Consider the following 21,881-nt stretch of genomic DNA (forward strand, 5'->3'; position numbering starts at 1 on the left):
AGAGTATTTCATAGGTTTTAATTGATGAATAAAAGTTTATAAGGATAAAGCACTATATGGAGTTCTTTTTAATGAGGAATACGGCTGATACAAAGATGCTTATCAGGAGGGAGCTTACTTTGGAGTCTTCCTTCAGCAATCTTCTGAGTCCATATGGGACCAAAAGTGCAGTTAGACAGTAACATTGTATACTGTGAGGTCACACTGCGTGAGGTGAGCAGATATATGGTGGAGGATGTCTCTGCACGGGAATTGATGACAGATGCACATATTTTTCATTATCCAAAGGAGGGTTCACTGAATGAACACTTTATTGATTGAAGTTGAATTTTGATTGACTCTTATTTGATTCATACTTAAAATATTCTTACTTTTTATATTTTATTTTTTGGTGTGTTTTTATATATATATATATATATATATATATATATATATATATATATATATATATATATTTATATTTTCATGTATCTAGATTTTTATTTCAATATTAATATTTTTCTACTACTATTTTCTCTTCTAATAATTATTTTTCACTTTGTTTTCTGGTAATATAATGGTTTGTACCATTGGTTTATGTAGCGCAGCATTTTTTCACTTCACTTTATGATTCACTAAGCTCTGGTGCAAATTGCGTTGCAGAGTGCAGCTGCACTTGCAAAGTGCATAGTCTATTTTCCTTTAGTAAATCAACCTCTAAGACTATTTTTTATGCCTATATAATTTTAATATATAAATATTAAAGAACATTTAAAGCTTTTTGGTACAGTTTTGTTTAAAAAAAAAAAAAAGGCCCTGGTTTTTTTATTTTTTAATAGGCTGACAAATGCACAAAAATTGAAAAATTGTAGTCCTTTTTTCATTATTATTGTAACTGTATCTGACAGTTACACTATTAAATATATCTTGATAGAGATGAGCAGCCTGAAAGTGGCAGTGCTCATCTGCAGGCTTTTTTGTCACTGGATTGATTACTGTGTCGGTGCTGGCTCAGTTATCACATGATGAAGAATCATTCTGTCTGGTTACTGAGTAAGTACATAAGTAGGGACCCCATTTGTCACTGTGAGCAGCTATGTAAAAAGTGTCAACTACTTGTTCTCAAAGGGGAAGGCTTTTATTAACATATCCTCTACCTGGGGCATTAGGCAGTACCAGCATCATCTACCCCCATTGCCCCATTCCTTTCTCTGCATTAAAGTGATAAAATGAAGGCAATTTTGTTAAAAAATGTTATACTTACCTGCTCTGTGTAATGGTTTTGCACAGAGCAACCCGGATCCTCCTCTCCTTCAGTCCCCTGCTAGCAGTCCTGGCCCCTCTCTCCTGCCAAGTGCCCCCAGAGCAAGCAGCTTGCTATGGGGGCACCAAAGCAGGCTTGCTCCTGAGCCACTGCTCTGAATTTCCATTCATACACGGAGCTGTGCCTCAGCCCCACCCCCTCTCTCTCCTCACTGGTTGTGACTGACAGCAGTGGAAGCCAACGGCTCCCACTGTTGTCTCATCCAATGAGGAGGGAGAGTTCCCAGGGAGCCAAGGCTCTCATGCACATCGCTGGATCGTGATGCAGCTCAGTTAAGTATTGGGGGGCTGCTGCACACAGGTGTTTTTTTTTACCTTCATGCATATAATGCCTTTACAAACACTTTAATATAACTGCTAGATTGGCAGTGCTGGCCATGCACATTTTTGAAGCACTTAGGGCTATGGGCAGCTTTAGGATGAATCCATAAAAAACACACCATCCACTTCATTGTTCTGTTTGTTTTCTAATTACTGCACTCAGATGGAGATGAAGATGGCTTAAGACCCCAATACAAATTCAGCACAGTTCAAAATAGTGATTTTCTAAAAAAAAGCTACAAACATAAAAAGTCACTAAATACACAATTTCATGGACAAGCCCTACAGCTAAATAACGACAGGAAGACAAAGTTCAAATATAGTACTGACCCGATCAGCGCTGATATCCAGAGCATCACACAACTTCACTGCAAAGTGCTTGGAGCGCTCAAAGCTTCCTTTCCCTATACTATTAGAGCCATCGAGAAGAAAAAGGATATCCAGAGGGGCAGAACAGAACATTCCTGGAAGATATGGGATACACATGAAGGCAGGAAACCGTTACTAGAGATGACTGCAGCTACAAAAAATGAATATAGTTATTAGATATACAGAAATGTGATCATGTGTGTTTCTGTACTTGTGGTTACACCAGCTATACAATTCTACTCACTCTTTCGCTTGTCATGATTACCTTCATAATCTCAAAACTTTACTTTTTTGTTGTTGCTGAGCCCACAGTGTGGTGCACCAAAAGTGCATGTGAACACACACAAAAAAGTGCACTTAGGGTGTGTCACGTGGTCCGCTACCAAAGCGGACAGACCCCTTCCTGACATTTTTGGGAGCAGACTCTGGACGGGGGTAAGGCACATTTAAGTCCATGTATCCAAAAGGCCTGGCAGACCCCACACCTCATGATCAGCCAAATGCAACCCAACGAGTACTAAATAACGGGCTCTCGCGAAGACAGATCCCCCAAGGCAGGGGAAGGAGAAATCTGCTGGCTACAAATCCTCCTCCTGGGCTCCAGGATAAGCCCAAAGTCCCACATCCTTCACCCTGAGTGAAATGGTGACACATATCAGGGCAGGTGACCAGGGGCGGACTGAAAACTCATGGGGCCCCCGGGAAATGGGGGATCATGGGGCCCCTGTGTCCTTGCCCAAACTCAAAAAAGCCTATGAAAAAGGTACCAGGGGCATCTCATGGGGCCCCCTACTGACCCTGGGCCCTCGGGCAGTGCCCGAGTTTCCAAATGGTCAGTCCGCCTCTGCAGGTGAGACACGTAGAGATAAAAATAAATAGATAAAAGTAAAAAACTGCCAGTGCATGTCCACTGGCTATGCCTTGCAGCCTGGTGGCAATTGCCCTGGTCTCAGCCAAAAGGCATAGCCTATGACTTAAAGTGAACCTGAGATCTACCCATGTTTTTCCTACCCCTCCCCAGCAGCCCACACTCAGCCTCTCCTTTGCTTCCCCACTGCTCCATTCACCTGCTGAGAGAATTCTGCCCTGTGAGAACAGAGCGGCTCCTGTCAGAGCTTTCACATGGCTCAGGAGTCTCCCTGCCCCCATAAGACAGCACAGGGCCACTTACCAAGTCACATGCTTCAGATCAGCAGGGAAAAGAAGAAAATGTAAGTATATGGTGCTGGGTAGGGGGGCATTAAAGCAAACTTATTTCTTTACCTTTCTTGGACAAATACAGATTTTCTTAAATTCCAAGCATAAAACTAATGGGGGTTCATGTATCACATGTTCAGAAGCAGTGATGTACATACCTGATATTTTTCTATATTATAAAACAGATACAGGACCAACGCTTTATACAAAAAATGTGCTGCGCTAAAACACACAAAAAAGTGCCAAAATATAAGTGAAATAAAGTGTCCAAAATAACAATAGTGAAAAAAGTGTCCAAAATTCAATAGATGAAAATTTATAGAAAAGAAGAATCCAATCTTCCTGTGAAATCCGCCCCATAAAGACACCACCAAGAATGAGATCCATTTTTGCTTACCAAATGAATATGCCGCTATAGCTATAAGAGTCATAATGCACTTAAGAAATACATACAGGTCCACACTCCTGGCCTCTAAGCAACTTCCTCTGCATGACTGTTTCTCTCTCCAAGGGGTATCAGCACAAGGCTCTTCACCCGATTATTTCCAAAAGTATGCCAAGATATAATTTATGACGAAACTCGTATGTTGGAGTCTGTTGTGGCGTCATCACGTATACCCGAAGAAAAATTGAAGTGTGGAGATTTGTATGCAATTCAGTATTTTAGACAGCAGTGTTTATATTTATTTGCTCGTAAGTGCAATTTTATTGGCTTTTAATAAATATATAGAAGTTTTCACACTATGTGGCGCTTTTTGTGCTCTGCTCATTGGTATATCCCTTCATACTTTTGAAGATGGTTGTCTGATGAGCTTTCTGCCGATACCCCTTGGAAAAAGGACCAGTCTTGCAGAGGGAGTTGCTTGAATCTCATTCTTGGTGTGACTTTCACAGGAGGATTGGATTCTTCTTTTAGATAAATTACTCTACTGATTTTTTGGACACTTTATTTCACTATTGTTATACTGCACACTTTATTTCACTAGTATTTAATTATATAGGTACTTGGTGTATTTCAGCGCAGCACATTGTTTGTACATATTACATTGCTGTGTAAAATACCAGATAGCATGCTTGCTGTTCAAAGTTGGTTGTTGTCCCTCAAGTGCAGTTACTACTTTTATTATAAGGTTACATGACCAAAGCGATCACATAATTTCTAGAACAAAAGGGTCAGCCTGCAGTTTGGGTGGGCTGAAAAATAAATTATGGTAAGGTATATTAGCTCTTAAGCAGTGATTAACCTCTTGTTTGCGGAGTTAAGCCAAAATCCACAGAATGAAGCCATCAAGGCTTCAGGTGTCACATGACTCACTGCTGTGTCATGGCTCCTGTACCAACATGTCCATTATTATCACTAGAATATTACTCAGATTACTGTCCTTTGCATGCAGAGTCCAAGACCCCCCCCCCCCCCCCCCACCTCCCCCCAATGTACACACATAGGCAGACAGGATTAAGGTCAGGCCTGTTCTGACCACAGGACTAGTCTGACCTGTTTTGTATATCACTAATGTCTTAAAATACAATCACCAGATCAACAGCTGATTAAAGTAGATGTAAACCCAATCACTAACATTTAATGTAAGCTTTGGCATGCTAAAGGAAATCAAAAGAGAATGACAAACCCCAGAGAATTCTTCAAATATAGTAAATAGTAAAAAGGTCAGGTCTAAGCATGTAGGCCCTTTACAAGATTGTTTAGATTTGGTGACTGGGCACAAAGAGAAGGCAAATTTATTAAATATCTTCTTCAGCTTTGTGTATACAAAGGAAAATGGGGGAGCTCAAGTTCATAATGTGGACAGTATTGACATTGCCCCAAAATATCACCAATGGCTCAAAACTGATCCGGTCCTGAAGCATTTAAGACAAAATAAAGCACCTGGATCAGATTGCTTACACCCACGGGTCCCCAAAATAATTGAGCCCTGTTATTTCAAACCTCTGTTGCTAATTTTTAGAAAATCTTTAACCGCTTCCCGACCACCCTATAGCAGAACCATTGCTAAAAAGGTGGCAGGGCTGCACAAAATCATGTATATACAGGTGAAACTCGAAAAATTAGAATATCGTATTTCCCCCAGACTGACAATGTTGCTGCCAGTTGTGCCTCCTGTGATAATTCATCCAGAGTTATGTCTTACTAATACCGGAGGTGTGTTACTGGCCAGATCACCAGGTGAAAACCGAGGGGGAAAAGCCAAAAGAAAAGAAAATCTAATGCAGCCAGCAAATGTAAAAACTCGAAAAATTAGAATATCGTGCAAAAGTTCATTTATTTCAGTAATGCAACTTAAAAAGGTGAAACTAATATATGAGATAGACTCATTACATGCAAAGCAAGATAGTTCAAGCTGTGATTTGTCATCATTGTGATGATTATGGCTTACAGCTCATGAAAACCCCAAATCCACAATCTCAGAAAATTAGAATATTACATGCAATCAATAAAACAAGGATTGTACATAGAACAATATCGGACCTCTGAAAAGTAGAAGCATGCATATGTACTCAGTACTTGGTTTGGGCCCCTTTTGCAACAATTACTGCCTCAATGCGGCATGGCATGGAAGCTATCAGCCTGTGGCACTGCTGAGGTGTTATGGAAGACCAGGATGCTTCAATAGCGGCCTTCAGCTCTTCTGCATTGTTCGGTCTCATGTCTCTCATCTTTCTCTTGGCAATGCCCCATAGATTCTCTATGGGGTTCAGGTCAGGCGAGTTTGCTGGCCAATCAAGCACAGTAATCCCACGGTCGTTGAACCAGGTTTTGGTGCTTTTGGCAGTGTGGGCAGGTGCCAAGTCCTGCTGGAAAATGAAGTCAGCATCCCCATAAAGCTCGTCTGTGGAAGGAAGCATGAAGTGCTCCAAAATCTCCTGGTAGACGGCTGCGTTGACCCTGGACTTAATGAAGCACAGTGGACCAACACCAGCAGATGACATGGCTCCCCAAATCAACACAGACTGTGGAAACTTCACACTGGACTTCAAGCATCTTGCAGTGTGTGCCTCTCCATTCTTCCTCCATACTCGGGGTCCTTGGTTTCCAAATGAGATGCAAACATTGCTCTCATCAGAAAAGAGGACTTTGGACCACTGAGCAACAGACCAGGTCTGTTTTTCTTTAGCCCAGGTAAGACGTTTCTGACGTCGTCTGTTGTTCAGGAGCGGCTTGACAAGAGGAATACGACATTTGAAGCCCATATCCAGGATCCGTCTCTGTGAGGTGGCTCTTGATGCACTGACTCCAGCCTCAGTCCACTCCTTGTGAAAGTCCCCAACACTTTTGAATGGCCTTTTCCTGACAATCCTCTCCAGGCTGCGGTCATCCCTGCTGCTTGTGCACCTTTTTCTTCCACACTTTTCCCTTCCACATAACTTTCTATTAATGTGCTTTGATACAGCACTTTGGGAACATCCAACTTCTTTTGCAATTACCTTTTGAGGCTTTCCCTCCTTATGGAGGGTGTCAGTGATGGTTTTCTGCACAACTGTCAGGTCAGCAGTCTTTCCCATGATTGTGATTCCTACTGAACCAGACTGAGAGACAATTTAAAGGCTCAGGAACCCTTTGCAGGTGTTATGGCTTAATTAGCTGATTAGAGTGGGACACTTTGAGCCGAGAATATTGCACCTTTTCACAATATTCTAATTTTCTGAGATTGTGGATTTGGGGTTTTCATGAGCTGTAAGCCATAATCATCACAATGTTGACAAATCACGGCTTGAACTATCTTGCTTTGCATGTAATGAGTCTCATATATTAGCTTCACCTTTTAAGTTGCATTACTGAAATAAATGAACTTTTGCACGATATTCTAATTTTTCGAGTTTCACCTGTATACGTTAGTTTGTATTTCCAGGTAGGGGGGTGCTCGCTCAGTGGAGCAGGGACCTTTTCCCTGCATTTCAGGAGGCATTGCAGCCCATTCAAATGAATGACTCCCGTGGCCACACAAGACGTGGCTAGCAAAGTCGCATCAGTGTGAACCAGGACTAAATGGATGGAAAACTGGCCTAAAGTCCATATACAGAAAGGAAAGATTCATAGTCTGAATGGCCTAGGGTTGTTAGTGGTGTTCCCCAAGGTTCAGGGTTGGGACCCTTACTTTTTATTATTTTTATAAATGATATAGGGTCTGGGATTAAAATTTCAGTCTTTGCAGATGACACCAAATTATGCAGTGGAATAACGTCCTTACAGGATGTCTCCTATTTACAAGCCAACCTCAATGCACTGTTTAATTGGGCAACTATGTGCCAAATGAGGTTTAATGTTGATAAATGTAAGGTTCTGCACTTGGGGGCTAAGAATATGCATGAATCATACATACTAGGGGGGGGTACAACTGGGGGAATCAATGGTGGAGAAGGATCTGGGAGTTCTGGTAGATCATAGATAATAATGGCATGCAATGCCAAGCTGCGGTTTCCAAAGCGAGCAAAATTGTTTCTTTGAATTAAGAGAGGTATAGACTCCAGAGAGAGAAATATCATTCTACCCTTTTACAAATCATTAGTAAGACCTCATCTGGAACATGCAGTTCAGTTTTGGGAACCAATTCACAAAAAGGATGTTGGAGAACTGGATAAAGTGCAGAGAAAGGCAACCAAACTGATAAGAGGCATGGAGGAGCTCAGCTATGAGGAAAGATTAAAGAAACTGAATGAATTCTCTCTTGAGAAAAGGAGAGGGGGGATATGATCAACATGCATAAATACACAAGTGGTCCATATAGTGAACTTGATGTAGAGCTATTCACTTTAAAGTCATTTCAGAGGGCAAGAGGGCACCCTTTACGTCTGCTGGAAAGGAGATTTAATGTCCACGTACAGAAAGGCTTATTCACAGTAAGAGCTGTGAAATTGTAGAATAGAATCAATCAAGAACTAGTTTTGGTCGGCTCAATAGACTGTTTAAAAAATAAAAGAGCTGGATGCATTCCTAAATGCTCAAACTAACTGGATACTAATATTTATAGGTAATAACACCAGGGGTAGTTGATCCAGGAAATATCCGTCTGCCTCCCAGGAGATCAGGAAGGATTTTTTTTCCCTGGTGGAGCAAACTGGATCATGCTTTATATAGGTTTTTTTTGCCTTCCTCTGGATTAACTGTGAGTATAGCGTTGTGTCTATGGAGCATTTCTATTAATTTATTTAGTTATGTTTTCTATTGATTGAACAAGATGGACTTGGGTTTTTCTCAACCTAACTATGTAAATATGATGACACTTGGGAAGAACAGTGGTTGTACAATTTGTAAAACCTTGTCTGGCCACTCCTCTTGCTCCTGCCCCCACCAGAATAAGCTGCTGGTGGAGGAGTCTACAGCAATCCCTCTCTGCTCGGTTCTACAGACACAATTTTTCCTTAGGGATGTGCTCATTGCAACTGAATCATATGGCATGCGAGAAACTAGTAGATGAACATATAAACTCAAAGAAGATCATTGATACAGTCAATCCAAGTTCCATTACACACAAGTCTCCTAATAGCCCTCTGTATAGGAAGACATGGGGTATATTTTGCTCTGTTATTGCAACTACCTGGGACACAATTCTTCCTTAGGGATGTGCTCATGGCAACTAGATCATATAACATGTCCATCAATTTTCATTGTTTGTGGCCAGATTCAAGCCTAAATCTAGCCAAAACCTTTTTGATGAGTGCTGAAGGCATAACACAACTGTCCTAGATTTGCTGGCACAGTCCCAAATCTTGGAACTCCTTCCAAAGGAATCAGTGTCATGGCTGATGTCCAAGGATCACGCCTCCCCCCTTTTCCTTTTTAGGGAGAGGATGTTGGGCAGTGGACAGTCCCTAATTAGAGGTGGGGTCCAGTAGGAGAGTGGGGACTGGACAGGGCCACCTGGTAACTGGGTGGGCCTGAGGCGGACTGTGCCTAGGTTAACCTTGTCCAGAACTGAAATGTTGATAAGTATGTGAAAGGTAAGAACCCTTGTTGAGTTTTAAATTATTTGCCTGTTAAAGCAGAGCCCTGGGCTCCCCCCAAAAAATTTAAAGTGCCCTTTGTGATGGAGCGTAGGCAGGACAGAACACACAGAGGAGATGATAAACACTCAAAGCTTTATTGAATTATGACAATCACTCAATTTGGGTCTGAGGGTAGCGTCCAAGTCTCTGGAGCAGGGAAAGGCCAAAATAATTGTAATCCAGGCAGGAACGGGTAAGGGGGGAAAGTTCATGGACAGTCCGTACAGGGGAAAACAGGGGCAGATGACACTCACAGTTCTGGCAGGGGTTTTTCCTGGCTCACAGCAGCCGACAGCCAGTAGCGATACTTCTCAACACACAGCAGAGGATCCACACAGTGGGTATTTCCAGCACACAGCAGCACGGGCAATCCTGGCCCCACAGTATCAGGGAGTGTAGCAGGGGGTACTCCTCCTGAGCCCCGAGTATTAGCAGAGTGTTCAGCGGGTAATAGTCCTGGTATCCCTGGGGTAATGCAGAGTACTCAGTGGGTAATAATCCTTAATCTCCCTGGTGTAATGCAGTGTACTCAGCAGGTAATAATCCTCAATCTGCCTGGTATAATGCAGAGTACTCAGCGAATAATAATCCTCAATCTCCCTGGGGTGATGCAGAGTGCACAGCGGGTAATGATCCTGCGATCCCCGGGTCTTAGAGTGGCTGCGGGGGTCTCGCCTCAGCGGAGACCTCCCAGAAGCTTGCAGCGGAACAGAGCAACCAGGAGAGCCCTGCATCTGCCTTAAGGCATTGCAGGACGCTCCCGGTTGCCCTGGAAACATCGGGCGGCATGACGCGTTGCCCGGGTAACAAGGGACGCCCCCTGCCCACCTCTTGAGAGCGCAGCCTTGGTCTCCGGCGGGTGGAGGCACGGGAAGCCTCGTGCCCGCACTGCACCCGCCGGGGGGGGGGGGGGAGCGCGGCGTCAAGCTGGCGGACCTTTTCCGGAATGGCCAGGAGTGGTGTGAATCTCGCCGCAGGGGACTGCGGCAGGGGTGAGAAGTAACATTTCTCATCCTGAGTGGCCCGGCTTCAAAGGGCCGCTACAGGATGAGAAGGGGGGTGTGTGAAGGGACACAGGCACTAAAAGGGTGTGGGGGGGAGCTCCCTGGAAGGCACACCGTGACACCCTTATATTAAAAGTCAGCAGCTACAGTATTTGTAGCTGCTGACGTTTAATATGAGGGCACTTTCTTGTCCCGGGGTCCTCATCTCATCTGATTATATTATTGAATTAAATTTATTATTATATTATTTTTTAAATTATATTAAAAAATTATTAAATTAAATTATAATTTATGATTTCGTGTTTCAAATTTGATCATATCCGGAATGTTTACTAGACTCTTGTTCGTACAGATTTCAGTGAGTTATTCCTAAAAATTACAGCCTACAATAAAAAACTACATATTTCCATGCAAAAAAATGGTACCGCTTTCAGCACAAAAAATCGGAAAGAATCATACCGCCGAGGAGGTTAAAGTGTATCTAAACCTAAGAAAAAAAAAAATTAATACTGTATATTGCAGCTTACTGGACCTTCGATGTGGTGGCTGCATTAGTTTCCTTTTTTCAGACTTTTCCCTTTATTTTCATGTAGTGACCCTACCAGGTAACACTTCCTGTCCTAGGGTGACAACACTTTCCCACTGTACAGCATCTATGAAGGCCGCAGTGTTGACACCCCACAACAGGATTACAGAACACCTCCATCTCTCTTCATCTGCATACCATAGGTATTTTTATACCCACAGAGACAGTTGGGAACAATGTGACGGATAAAAGTGCAACATAGGCAGTGAGCACATTATCAGCTTATGAGATTTCTGACAGAATCAACAAGTATTTCCTGCATTTATTGAACAGATATAATGGCAGCGCACTAGGGTCGTCAGTTTGGATCCCAACCACAACACTACGTGCCTGAAGCTTGCGTGTTCAACCTGTGCTTGCGTGGGTTTCCTCCGGGTACTTTGGTTTCCTTCCACACTCCAAAGACATGCTGGCAGACTAATTGGCTAGTATGTGTATGTATGAATGTGAGTTTAGGGACCTTAGTTTGTACGCTCCTTGAGGGCTGGAACTGGTGTGAATGTACAATATATATGTAAAGTGCTGTGTAAATTATTGGTGCTACATAAATGCCAATAATAAATAATATTTAACAAAACACTTTCCATGGTATAATTTAACTGATCAAATGGGAGAAATTCAAAGAAGATCATTGATGAGATCGGAGCTCCTTTACAGCCAATCTAAGCCCCATTACACGTAAGTCTCCTGATGGCTATCTGTACAGGAAGACATGGCACAAACTTTGCCCTGTTGTTAAAACTGCCTGGGTAACTTTTATGATGACATCACTTCGTGTAATAAGTGTTTATATTTATTTATTTATTTCAGGTACTTATATAGCGCCGTCAATTCACGCAGCGCTTTACACATATATATTGTACATTCACATCAGTCCCTAACCCTCAAGGGGAGTACAATCTAAGATCCCTAACTCACATTCATACATACACATACTAGGGACAATTTAGACAGGAGCCAATTAACCTACCAGCATGTCTTTGGAGTGTGGGAGGAAACCGGAGTACCCGGAGGAAACCCACACAGCCACAGGGAGAACATGCAAACTCCAGGCAGGTGGTGCCGTGTCTGGGATATGAACCAATGACCCTAGTACTGCCAGACGGAAGTGCTAACCATTTATATAGAAAATTCCTTACTTTGTGCAGCTGTGGAGATTTTTGCTGTTATTTCAGGACTGATATGGAGGTCCTGCACACCAAGGCATGGTAACGCTGTGTAGAAAGAAACAAAATATAAATGCAACAACTGCAAACATCCATGCTGTAAATCGACCTTCTGCACAAATATTGGCTTTGCATTTTTTTTACATTTTATCTCATACATTGTACATTGCGGCCTAACACAAAGATTTGACACAGCTGTGATCTGTACAAATAATATTGCTGTAGAGGACAGGAAACTATAACTTAAGTGAAGATGGAAGTTGCGCTACACATGCGTCGCATCACGCAGTGGAATGTTTGGATTCTCTTCAAACCAAGAAGACTCTTCTTGACGGGCGCTGTCCAGATATGTTTATCATCAGATTTCACACATATTTTCCCTGCCGCTGTAACAATCTGGGGTAAGTCAAGGAAGATGCTTCAACAGTAAAATCTCCAGTGAGTAAATTCTTACCAAAAATCTATACAGGGGATCTTTAGGGGTTGATTTACTAAAGGCAAATAGACTGTGCACTCTGCAAGTGCAGTAGTTCCAGAGCTTAGTAAATGAGCTAAAGCTTTAGTTTGCAAAGAATACCCAATCACATGCAAGGAAAATAAAAATAAAAAAAAAAACAAAAAACAGCCTTTTGCTTGCACATGATTGCATGATGGAAGTCAGCAGAGCCCCCGTCAGGGATCCTGTTGCCGTGCAGCGGTGCGACGTCGACGGATCCCCTTGAGTCGCGGCAGTGCGAGTGTGCAGGTGCGGGAGCGTGCAGTAGCGGGGAAAACTCGCGCATGAGCAGTAAGCGTACACGTCACGTCAGGCAGGCTATTTAAACCTGCTTAGTAGTAAAATCATTGTCTTCTGGTCTACAACATTCCTGCATATATTCCTGGTCCTAATACCTGTATTCTGCATTACCTGACTAAGAAATAACTCCGCCTGCACTGACCCCGGCTATCCCTGACCATTCGCTTGCCTGCTCCTTTTGTACTTTATCTGCCTGTTTGATACTGACCCTGCTTGTCTGACTCTGCTATATTATCCTGCCTGCACCTGCACCTGACCTGCATCTTGTCGGCTACCATTCTCACCTGCCGCTGCACCCACGGCTCTGCATCTGGCCTGCATCCGGACCACCACCATACCTGTTAGCCACCGCATCCACGCACCGGTACTCGGTCCCAAGTCCACATCCTGACTGCCGCCACACCTACGTCCTGCACCCGCACCTGGCTTGTGTCCGGATCTCCTGGGTCCCCAGCTACCTGCCGATAGCTTCAGGATCTACACGGCACTCCTGGCTCTGTGCCTCTGTTCCCACTTTCAGGGGCTCTGAGCAGGGGTTGTAAGAGGACGCCCTCTCTCCACATCAGGCTCCCCAACCAGGTACGTGACAGTACCAGAAGGCCATGATTTTACTACTAAGCAGGTGTAAATAGCCCGCCTGACATGATGTGTGCGCTTACTGCTCATGCGCAAGTTTTCCGCACACTCCCGCGCCCTCGCACCGCCACGACTCGAGGGGATCCGTCGCCATCGCACCGCTGCACGGCGACAGGATCCCTGACATTCCCCTCATTTACTAACCTCTGGAGCAACTTGCAGAGTATTCAGTCTATTTGCTTTAGTAAATCAACCCCATAGACAGCACAATTTTAGACAAACTCAAAAGTGATATTAAAACTATAAACATAAAAAATATATTGCAGCCTACAAGTTCCTAGATGTGATGGCTACATTATTTTTCTTTTTGCAGGCTCATTATTTATACCTGGTGATCTAGCCAGTTAATCTGTTATTTTTCAATTTCCTTTAATAGATTAAGCTGTTCAGCAAAAGTGGCAGTTATAGAGTTGAGAAAACCATTTAATACGGACAGGGGTGCTAACAAAGATTCAGCTTTTAACATTTTATTTGATTATTTTATTTCAGGTACTTCTATAGCGCCGTCAATTTACGCAGCTCTTTACATATATATTGTACATTCACATCAGTCCCTAACCCTCAAGGGGTGTACAATCTAAGGTCCCTAACTCACATTCATACATACACATACTAGGGTCAATTTAGACAGGATCCAATTCACCTACCAGCATGTCTTTGGAGTGTGGAAGGAAACCAGAGTACCCGGATGAAACCCACGCAAGTACAGGGAGAACATGCAAACTCCAGACAGGTGGAACCATAACCTTTATCTCCCCCCCCCCCCCCCCAAAAAAAAAGACTGTTCTTCAAGTGCTTATAACAAGTTAGCTGGAATTCAAGCCCATCTAATACAATCCCTCCAGCTGCTGCAAAACTACAAGTCCCATCATGCCTCTGCCTTTGGGAGTCATGCTTGTAACTATCAACCTTGCAATGCCTCATGGGACTTGTAGTTTGGCAACAGCTGGGGGGGTCGCCAGTTGGACCCCTGTGTCTAGTGTATCTAACACTCCCCTTCCCTCAGCAGGACAATGCTGCTGTCCAAAGGTGTCTCCATTGCTCCTCTATGCACAGTGGAGACATCCTAGGACAGGAAATGTGTTATGACCAAGGAAAAAAAGACTGAAAAAAGGAAACAAATGCAGCCATTGCATTTAAGAATTGGTAAACTGAAATCTATTACATTTTTGTTTGTTTTTTTACTACGTTAATGTATGTTTTTTTTTAAGCCCAAATCCTGAGATTTTGTCACTTTCCTGGCCCAAACAAACTATGTGCTTTACTAAGTGATGCAGCTGCTGTGAGTACTGTATCATACAGTATGCTGTGCTCTGTTCCGGCAGTGTATTGGTAATCAGATAGTTCTCGACCATTCAGACGAAGCTTTATACTTTTATCAATGAATACAAGCCTTCCTCTGATTGGCAGAGGTGGAGAGGCAGGAAGATGAAGTCACAATCTCCAACTCAGCCAAAGGAAGCCTTGTACTCACTAATAAAAAACACAAGGCTTTCTTTCAATGGCTGAGAAACACTCAAGTGGACTCAATTTTGTTCCAGCAGCAGACAGAAAGTCTCCTAAGATCAGAATTTTTTTTTAGTAGGAATGTAAGGAAAGATTCTAGCGCCTCCAGCACTAAATATGTGTAATGGCAGGGGGTGGTGAGGTGAGTGCTGTAGGATCTATTGTCGCTGGGAGGGATCTATTGGTGTGTGTGTTCTATTGTTGCTGCAGGGGACTACTGTTGCTGGTAGGGGTTCTATTGTTGCTGGGGGTGTCGATAGTTGCTAGGAGGGATCTACTGTTAACGGAGGGGTCTATTTTGTTGGCTACTCGAGGGACATTTGATGCTGGCTTCTGGGAGATCTATTGTTGCTGCAGTGGATTGTTACTGTGTTGAGGGGTATTTTGTTGCAGGGGTTCTATTGTTGCTGGCTGCAGGGGGTCTCTTTTACTGCTTTTCTTGCTCTCATCAATAAATTCCATACAAATTACTTTGCACCACAAAATGATACTTGGTTCTGTATTCTTAACAAGGGGTGGTACTGGAAGGTGGGTAGGGGGCGGAGACAAGGGGTGACTCGGAAGGGAAGAGTACCTACAGCTATTCTCTGAGAAAGAAGCTCTGCCTAAGATGCTGCTGGAGCCTACCACTGCATACTGTATGTAGCTGAGGATACTTCAGTATGATACTGTGCTCACAGCAGCCGCATCATTTAGTAGAAAACAAATTTGTTGGGCCAGCTTGGCCCACACAAGCTAATCGCTTTCATGCCGCCCTATAGCAGAGATACTGCTACAGGGTGGCACGGGTGCGAAAAATCACGTATACGTGATCTTGCAGTTCCAGGTGGGGGGCGCGCGCGTGCCCTACCTGCGGCCTCAGCTGTCAATCACCGGGTCCCGCTGCCAACCGGTGATTGCTGAGTATCTCCGACGGGGAGAGACCTGTGTATGAACAACACAGATCTCTCCCCTGTCAGCTCCAGCACACTGCTTTGTATAATTCTGCATAACAGACTAATACAAAGCAGTGTGCTAACAGTGAAGCGCACACAGCGCCCACATAGTGAAACAGCCCACAGCACACAGTTAACAATTTGATCGCTCCAGATGTTAACCTCTTCCTGCCCAGTGCCATTAGTAGAGTGTCAGTGCTTTTTATTAGCACTAATCACTGTATTGGAGTCATTGGGGATGTCAATGACACCGAGTCAGTTCCCCCCAGTGTCAGAATGCCTGCCGCAGTCCTGCTATAAGTCGCTGATCGCCGCCATTACTAGTGAAAATTTTTTTTTTTACAGTATATATACCGCCATTTGTACACGCTATAACTTTCACATAAACCAATTAATTTACATGTATTGGGATTTTTTTTTAACAAAGACATGGAGCAGAATACATTTTGCCCTAAATTTATGATGAAATTTGATTTTTTAAATTTTTTTACTGGATATGTTTAATAGCAAAAAGTCGAAAATATTGTTTTCTCAAAAATTGTCATTTTCTTTTAATTGTTTATAGCGCAAAAAATTCAAACCACACAGGCGATCAAATACCACTGAAAGAAAGCTCTATTTGTGAGTAAAAAAAAGCTGCTGCGTTGCATGACCGCGCAATTGTCAGTTAATGTAACGCAGAGCCATATTGCAAAAAAAATGGCCTGGTCAGGAAGGGGGGTGAATCCTCTGGAGGGCAAGTGGTTAATAATACTTTAAAATCACTCAATGTCTATGAGTTCTAAAGTCTAATGAACACATTTTAAGGGTATCTACCCCAGATCAATTCACATTTACAGCATCTGTGAGCAAAAATATTTTTTTTAAATGTTAAAATTTTGTTCATATGTTGAAGCCATTCCTTTATAGTAGGGGGGGTTTAGTGATTTCCAATGTTGTAAAATTAGTTTTCTTGCTTGAAATAAGGCTCTCGCCATGACAAGTATCTTTTAAAGCACTAACCACTCTCCTGTCCTACACTGGTGAGAAGTGTTTATGTCCCCCAACTTAGTTCTGAATGCAGGAGAGGGGCAAGTCTGTTCCTATAGACCTGAACCACAACCTTAGCCAACTTAAAGTGGTTGTAAAGGCTCAAGGTTTTTTTACCTTCATGCATTCTATGTAAAAACCTGTGTGCAGCAGCACCCCCAGTCCGCCTCCCCCTGCAATCCTTACCTGAGCAACATCGCAATCCAGCGATGTGAAAGACAGCCTTGGCTGTCTGGGTCTCTGCCTCCTCATTGGCTCCCGCTGCTGTCATTCACAGCCAGTCAGCCAAATGGGGGGACCACGGCTCCCTGTGTGAATGGACACATGGAGCAGAGGGTGCCCCCATAGCAAACTGCTTGATGTGGGGGCACCGGACAGGAGAGCCTGTGGGGGACCTGAGAAGAGGAGGATCCAGGCTGCTCTGTGCAAAAGCACTGCACACAGCAGGTGAGTATAGACATGTTTATTATTTAAAAAAAAAATACTCTTCAGAATTGCTTTAAGACTAAAACACAACCCCACAGTTCACACTCTGTCCCTGCCCAAAGGCTGCTTTTACTACCATGTTAAAAGAGACAACTGTCATTTGACAAGTCCCAGTCTGTCCTGTAGGTAGCCATATACAACACAAAAGAATTAAACATTAAAAATACACAAATAACAGACTGGGATAAAAGGAAACACCAGCAGGACATTATACATACCACAGGTGATAAGAAGAACAATATGATTTTGTAACAACTTCATTCCAGTAATAGACCTACAAGATGGAACATTACATATTAGAAAATGTTATTACACAGTAGTCGGCATATCTGGAAATACATGTTAACCTCAGGTTTTCATACATAAATCAGGTACAGCGCTGTGAAAAGTTATTTGCCCCCTTCCTGATTGTTTTTGAATATTTTTCACATTGAAATGATTCAAATGTGACAAAAAATGTATATTATATAAAGATAACCTGAGTAAATACAAAATTCAGTTTTTAAATGATTTCATTTATTAAGGGAAAAAAAGCTGTCCAAACCTGCCTGGCCCAATGTGAAAGTAATTGCCCCCCTAAACCCAAGTGCATAAGCCAAGTGTGCTTGAACTTGAGGTCAGGAACTGATGGCCGGACATTCTCCTTCAGGATCTTCTGGTAGAGCGCAGAATTCATGGTTCTATCAAATATGGCAAGTCATCCAGGTCCTGAAGCTGCAAACCAGCCCCAGACCATCACGCTACCGCCTCCATGTTTGACTGTTGGTATGATGTTCTTTTTATGAAATGCTGTGTCAATTTTTATGCCAGATGTAATGCGACGCACAATGTAAGGAGGCTGTAGCCCAATGTCAGCTGGCTCTGGGACACGATTGCAAAAGTAAGTGCATTCCTGTGACTAACAAAAGAAGTATGTCCAAAAAAAAAGCTTTGGCCATGCTTCACTTTTAAGTCTTTGGTGCAGAATCTGCTTTAAAAAGAAAAGCAGTATATGTCCTTCAGAAACGTAAAACTGATCTAGGCATGCAAAGTAGTCAACCTAATCAATGCATACTAAAAATAAAAAATGATATTCAATTTGATCCAGAGGAAAGCCAACTACTATTGCTTCCAGATCCCGAATATCAATTGAATAAACCTTCTACAATGTCTTCTTATAACTAACACTTCGTACTTATTTCTTTCGGAAAGTATCCAACCCTCTTAAAATATTCCAGGTTATCTGCAGGACTCAGTTCAGACTGCACATTTCTAAAGCTCTTACAGGCAAAACCAGCTGAAGTTGTTAGGAATGTTGTATAAAATCTGTTCTTATGTCAGTCCGGGGTCACTGGTACCATGTACTCCAGGGAGGTCAGTCAACTTTTTGCACAGCAGCTTCCTGTCTACACTGTACATTACACTTCCCTTCTCAACATCATTGAGTAATGTCTGTATTGATGTTTTTATTTGGGCCAACAATTCATTTTTTTGGAAAAACTTTAGGGGGGTCTACCCCAATTCTTCTCACTCCAAGAAGTACTAATATACAAAGGTTGAGCAAAATGTTAAGACACAACTGAATTAACAGAATTAAGATAAACTCTGAAATAGAAAAAAAAATAAATAAATAAATCACACTTAAAGCAGAAATAATTGAACAAATTTGATAAAACAAATTAAATATTTTGGAAGACTCACTACACGCCAGAACATATCAAATGATCCTATTACACTTTTACAGCTACGATAACATAATACATTTAGTAAAATGTATTTTTTAAGCTCGGCTCCGGGGCGCAAAAACTTCATTTAAATATACTCCTTAAAAGCCACAAAAAATATAAATACATTTTGTGTGCAAACCCAGACAGTATCTTTCTAAGGTAGCAGTGACATCATCACTTTGCTGTACATAGCCTGTGCAGAAAGCACAGCGTGATTGAAGTGCAGCCGATAACTGGCAATTGCATTTCTTGGTGATCAGTGTGTCATTGGACACGGCTGATCACATGGTAAAAGGCCGCTGTGATTGGCCTTTTACCACATCACGTGATCAGCTGTGTCCATAGGACACAGCGATCACAGAGATTGCCGGGCTGGGAGAATGTCATTTGACGCCCTCCCAGAACTGGCCGGCCGCAGTGAAGCCGTCATTCGGCTATCTGAGGTCGGCAAGTGGTTAAAAGTCGCACTCCAAATCTTGCAACTTTGGAATTGCTCAAGTGTGATAAGAGCCTTACACTACAAGAAGCCATTTGCACTATACACAGTGATTGGGTGCAACCAGGGGCGGACTGACAACTCATGGGGCCCCCGGGCAATAGGGGCTCATGGGGCCCCTGTGTCCTTGCCCAAACTCAAAAAAGCCTATGAAAAAGGTACCAGGGGCATCTCATGGGGCCCCCTACTGACCCCGGGCCCTCGGCAGTGCCCGAGTTTCCAAATGGTCAGTCCGCCCCTGGGTGCAACTCTACAATGGTCAGACAAGGGGGCGGTTTAGTAGCAATCACCCCACTAAAATCATCCATATAAATAAAACAAAGACCAAGTGCTTTTTTTTGGCATACACCTCTAATATTCTCTTCACAAACAGACCTGGAATCACAAAGGTGATTTCTTTGCGAGACTTTTGATCTTCTTAGGAATAACTTTTGTTAGCGGACAGGAAAGGTCTTCGGCACAGAGCGCTTTTGTTTCACAATTCATTTATATCTCATCACTGACTCAGGGCTTGTAGACAGCTCCAATGACCCAAATAACTCTCCGGAAAGAAAGGGCCTGTTTTATCATCAGGCCTGGAGCCAAACGCACAGATCCCTAGATGGAGGCACTTCAAAGGCCGGATCCAGCGAGTGTGACGGGGAGATCAGGAGAGTCAGTAGCCTGGATGCTGCCAATTCCTCCTGTTGATAAAATCTCCCCTCATCTTCCGTTTTCCATGTTTAATCGTCCCCGCTCCGCTGATCCCTAGCGGAGAGGCACCTAGGAGGTTGCACGTGGCACACCTGTGATACAGGACTTACTCCGCTGTCATTCAATGGGAAAAAGAAATTTACAAGAATAAAAACATGTGTAATCACTACTCAGTCGCTATTATTACTATACATTTCTATAGCTCTGACTTATTCCGTAGTGCTGTACAGAGAACACTGGGTCATTCACATCAGCCTCTGTACCAGAGGAGCTTACACTCTAATGTCCCCCCGCAGTCACACACATCATACATCATATAGCTGTGACATATTCTGCAGTGCTGTATAGAAAACATTGAGCCAGTCACATCAGTCACTGCACTAGAGGAGTTTACACGTTAAAGTGGAAACAAACTGCACCTGAGCACCGCAAACCAAAAACAAATATTTAATTCATTTTTAATATTCAAAGCAAACTCATCCATCCATGTCTCCATGTTTTATTTTGCAGAGGAATCAATTAAAAAAACACCACCTAGCATTTTTGGCCGTCGCCATCTTGAGTAAGGGCAGATGATTCATGTAGCATTTACTTCCTGGAATCCATCTGCCCTTAGCTCCTGCATGAGGGTAGGAGGGTGTGCTTAGCTAAGAAAACCCCTCATCCCCTCCTGAAGGCACCTGGGAGGTATGATGTCATTTGCCTAGGAATGTACACCAGGAAATAACTGAATGTAAAAAAAAAAAAAAAATTTTAAATCATAAATATGATATACTTTCCTATCTATCTAGTAATGCCAGCATCAAAAGGATTAAAGAGAGTCAATATTGATTTAGAGAGTGAATTTCTGTTTTAGGCCTGGTTCATGGCTATGCAATTTGCTTTTCATCCGTTTCTGCAGTGCTTTTTGCGGTGCATTTTGCGTTTTTACACAAGCAGTCTTTTATGCGTTTATTATACTTTTCTTTTCCAATTTGTTGTTGGACAGATTAAAAAACACACTGCATGTTTTTCTGCAGCATTTGTATGTAAGTCTGTTGAACCAAAAATGCACCGTTTTGCATTAAAATAAGTCCCTGACCTTTTCCAAAACTGCAGCGGCTGAGAAAAGTCCCATAGTTACACTTATAGCCTATTTATTATGAAAAGCCAATTTATTTGCTTGCACATGTTTGTAGACTTTTTATTTTTATTTTTCCATTATATCTTTTATTACATTTTCTTTTAAGAAAAAAATACCTTACAAAACCATCATAAATCTTTTTACATCATACATAGAAACTTTCTCCCCATACCCACCCCAACACACCCCTGTCCAATCACATCTTATCCTCTCTTTCCCCTCTTATTAATCTAGTCATATATGTAGATTTCTTTAACCATTTAAATAGACTAACGTCTTGACCTCAGGAAGGTTTTACCCCCTTCATGACCAAGGCATTTTTTTTTTGCTATTCAGCACTGCGCTACTTTAATTGGCAATTGCTCAGTCATGCAACACTGTACCCAAAGGAAATGTATATTTGTTTTTCACACAAAGAGAGCTTTCTATTTGTGGTATTTGATCACCTCTGGATTTTTTTCAATATTATATAAACAAAAAAAACCCAGACTTTAAATAAAAAAAAAAAAAAAACATTTTCCACTTTGTTA

General features: G+C 42.5%; 1 protein-coding gene across 1 annotated transcript in view; it reads right to left on the minus strand.

Moving 5' to 3' along the window:
* VWA2 (von Willebrand factor A domain containing 2) overlaps positions 1 to 21,881 on the minus strand; it is a 92,527-nt gene that overhangs the window by 46,431 nt on the left and 24,215 nt on the right. The window contains exons 2-4 of the mRNA XM_089653052.1: positions 17,552 to 17,607; positions 11,919 to 11,993; positions 1,954 to 2,087 (exon numbers count right to left, since the gene is read on the minus strand). Of these exons, the coding sequence (XP_089509178.1) occupies positions 1,954 to 2,087; positions 11,919 to 11,993; positions 17,552 to 17,594 (252 nt within the window). The 5' untranslated portion in view covers positions 17,595 to 17,607. The remainder of the gene's footprint in view (positions 1 to 1,953; positions 2,088 to 11,918; positions 11,994 to 17,551; positions 17,608 to 21,881) is intronic.

Source organism: Staurois parvus, unplaced genomic scaffold (assembly GCF_062004578.1).
Source record: "Staurois parvus isolate SC_StPar_1 unplaced genomic scaffold, SC_StPar_1.0 ptg000697l, whole genome shotgun sequence".
Classification (NCBI taxonomy): Eukaryota; Metazoa; Chordata; class Amphibia; order Anura; family Ranidae; genus Staurois; species Staurois parvus.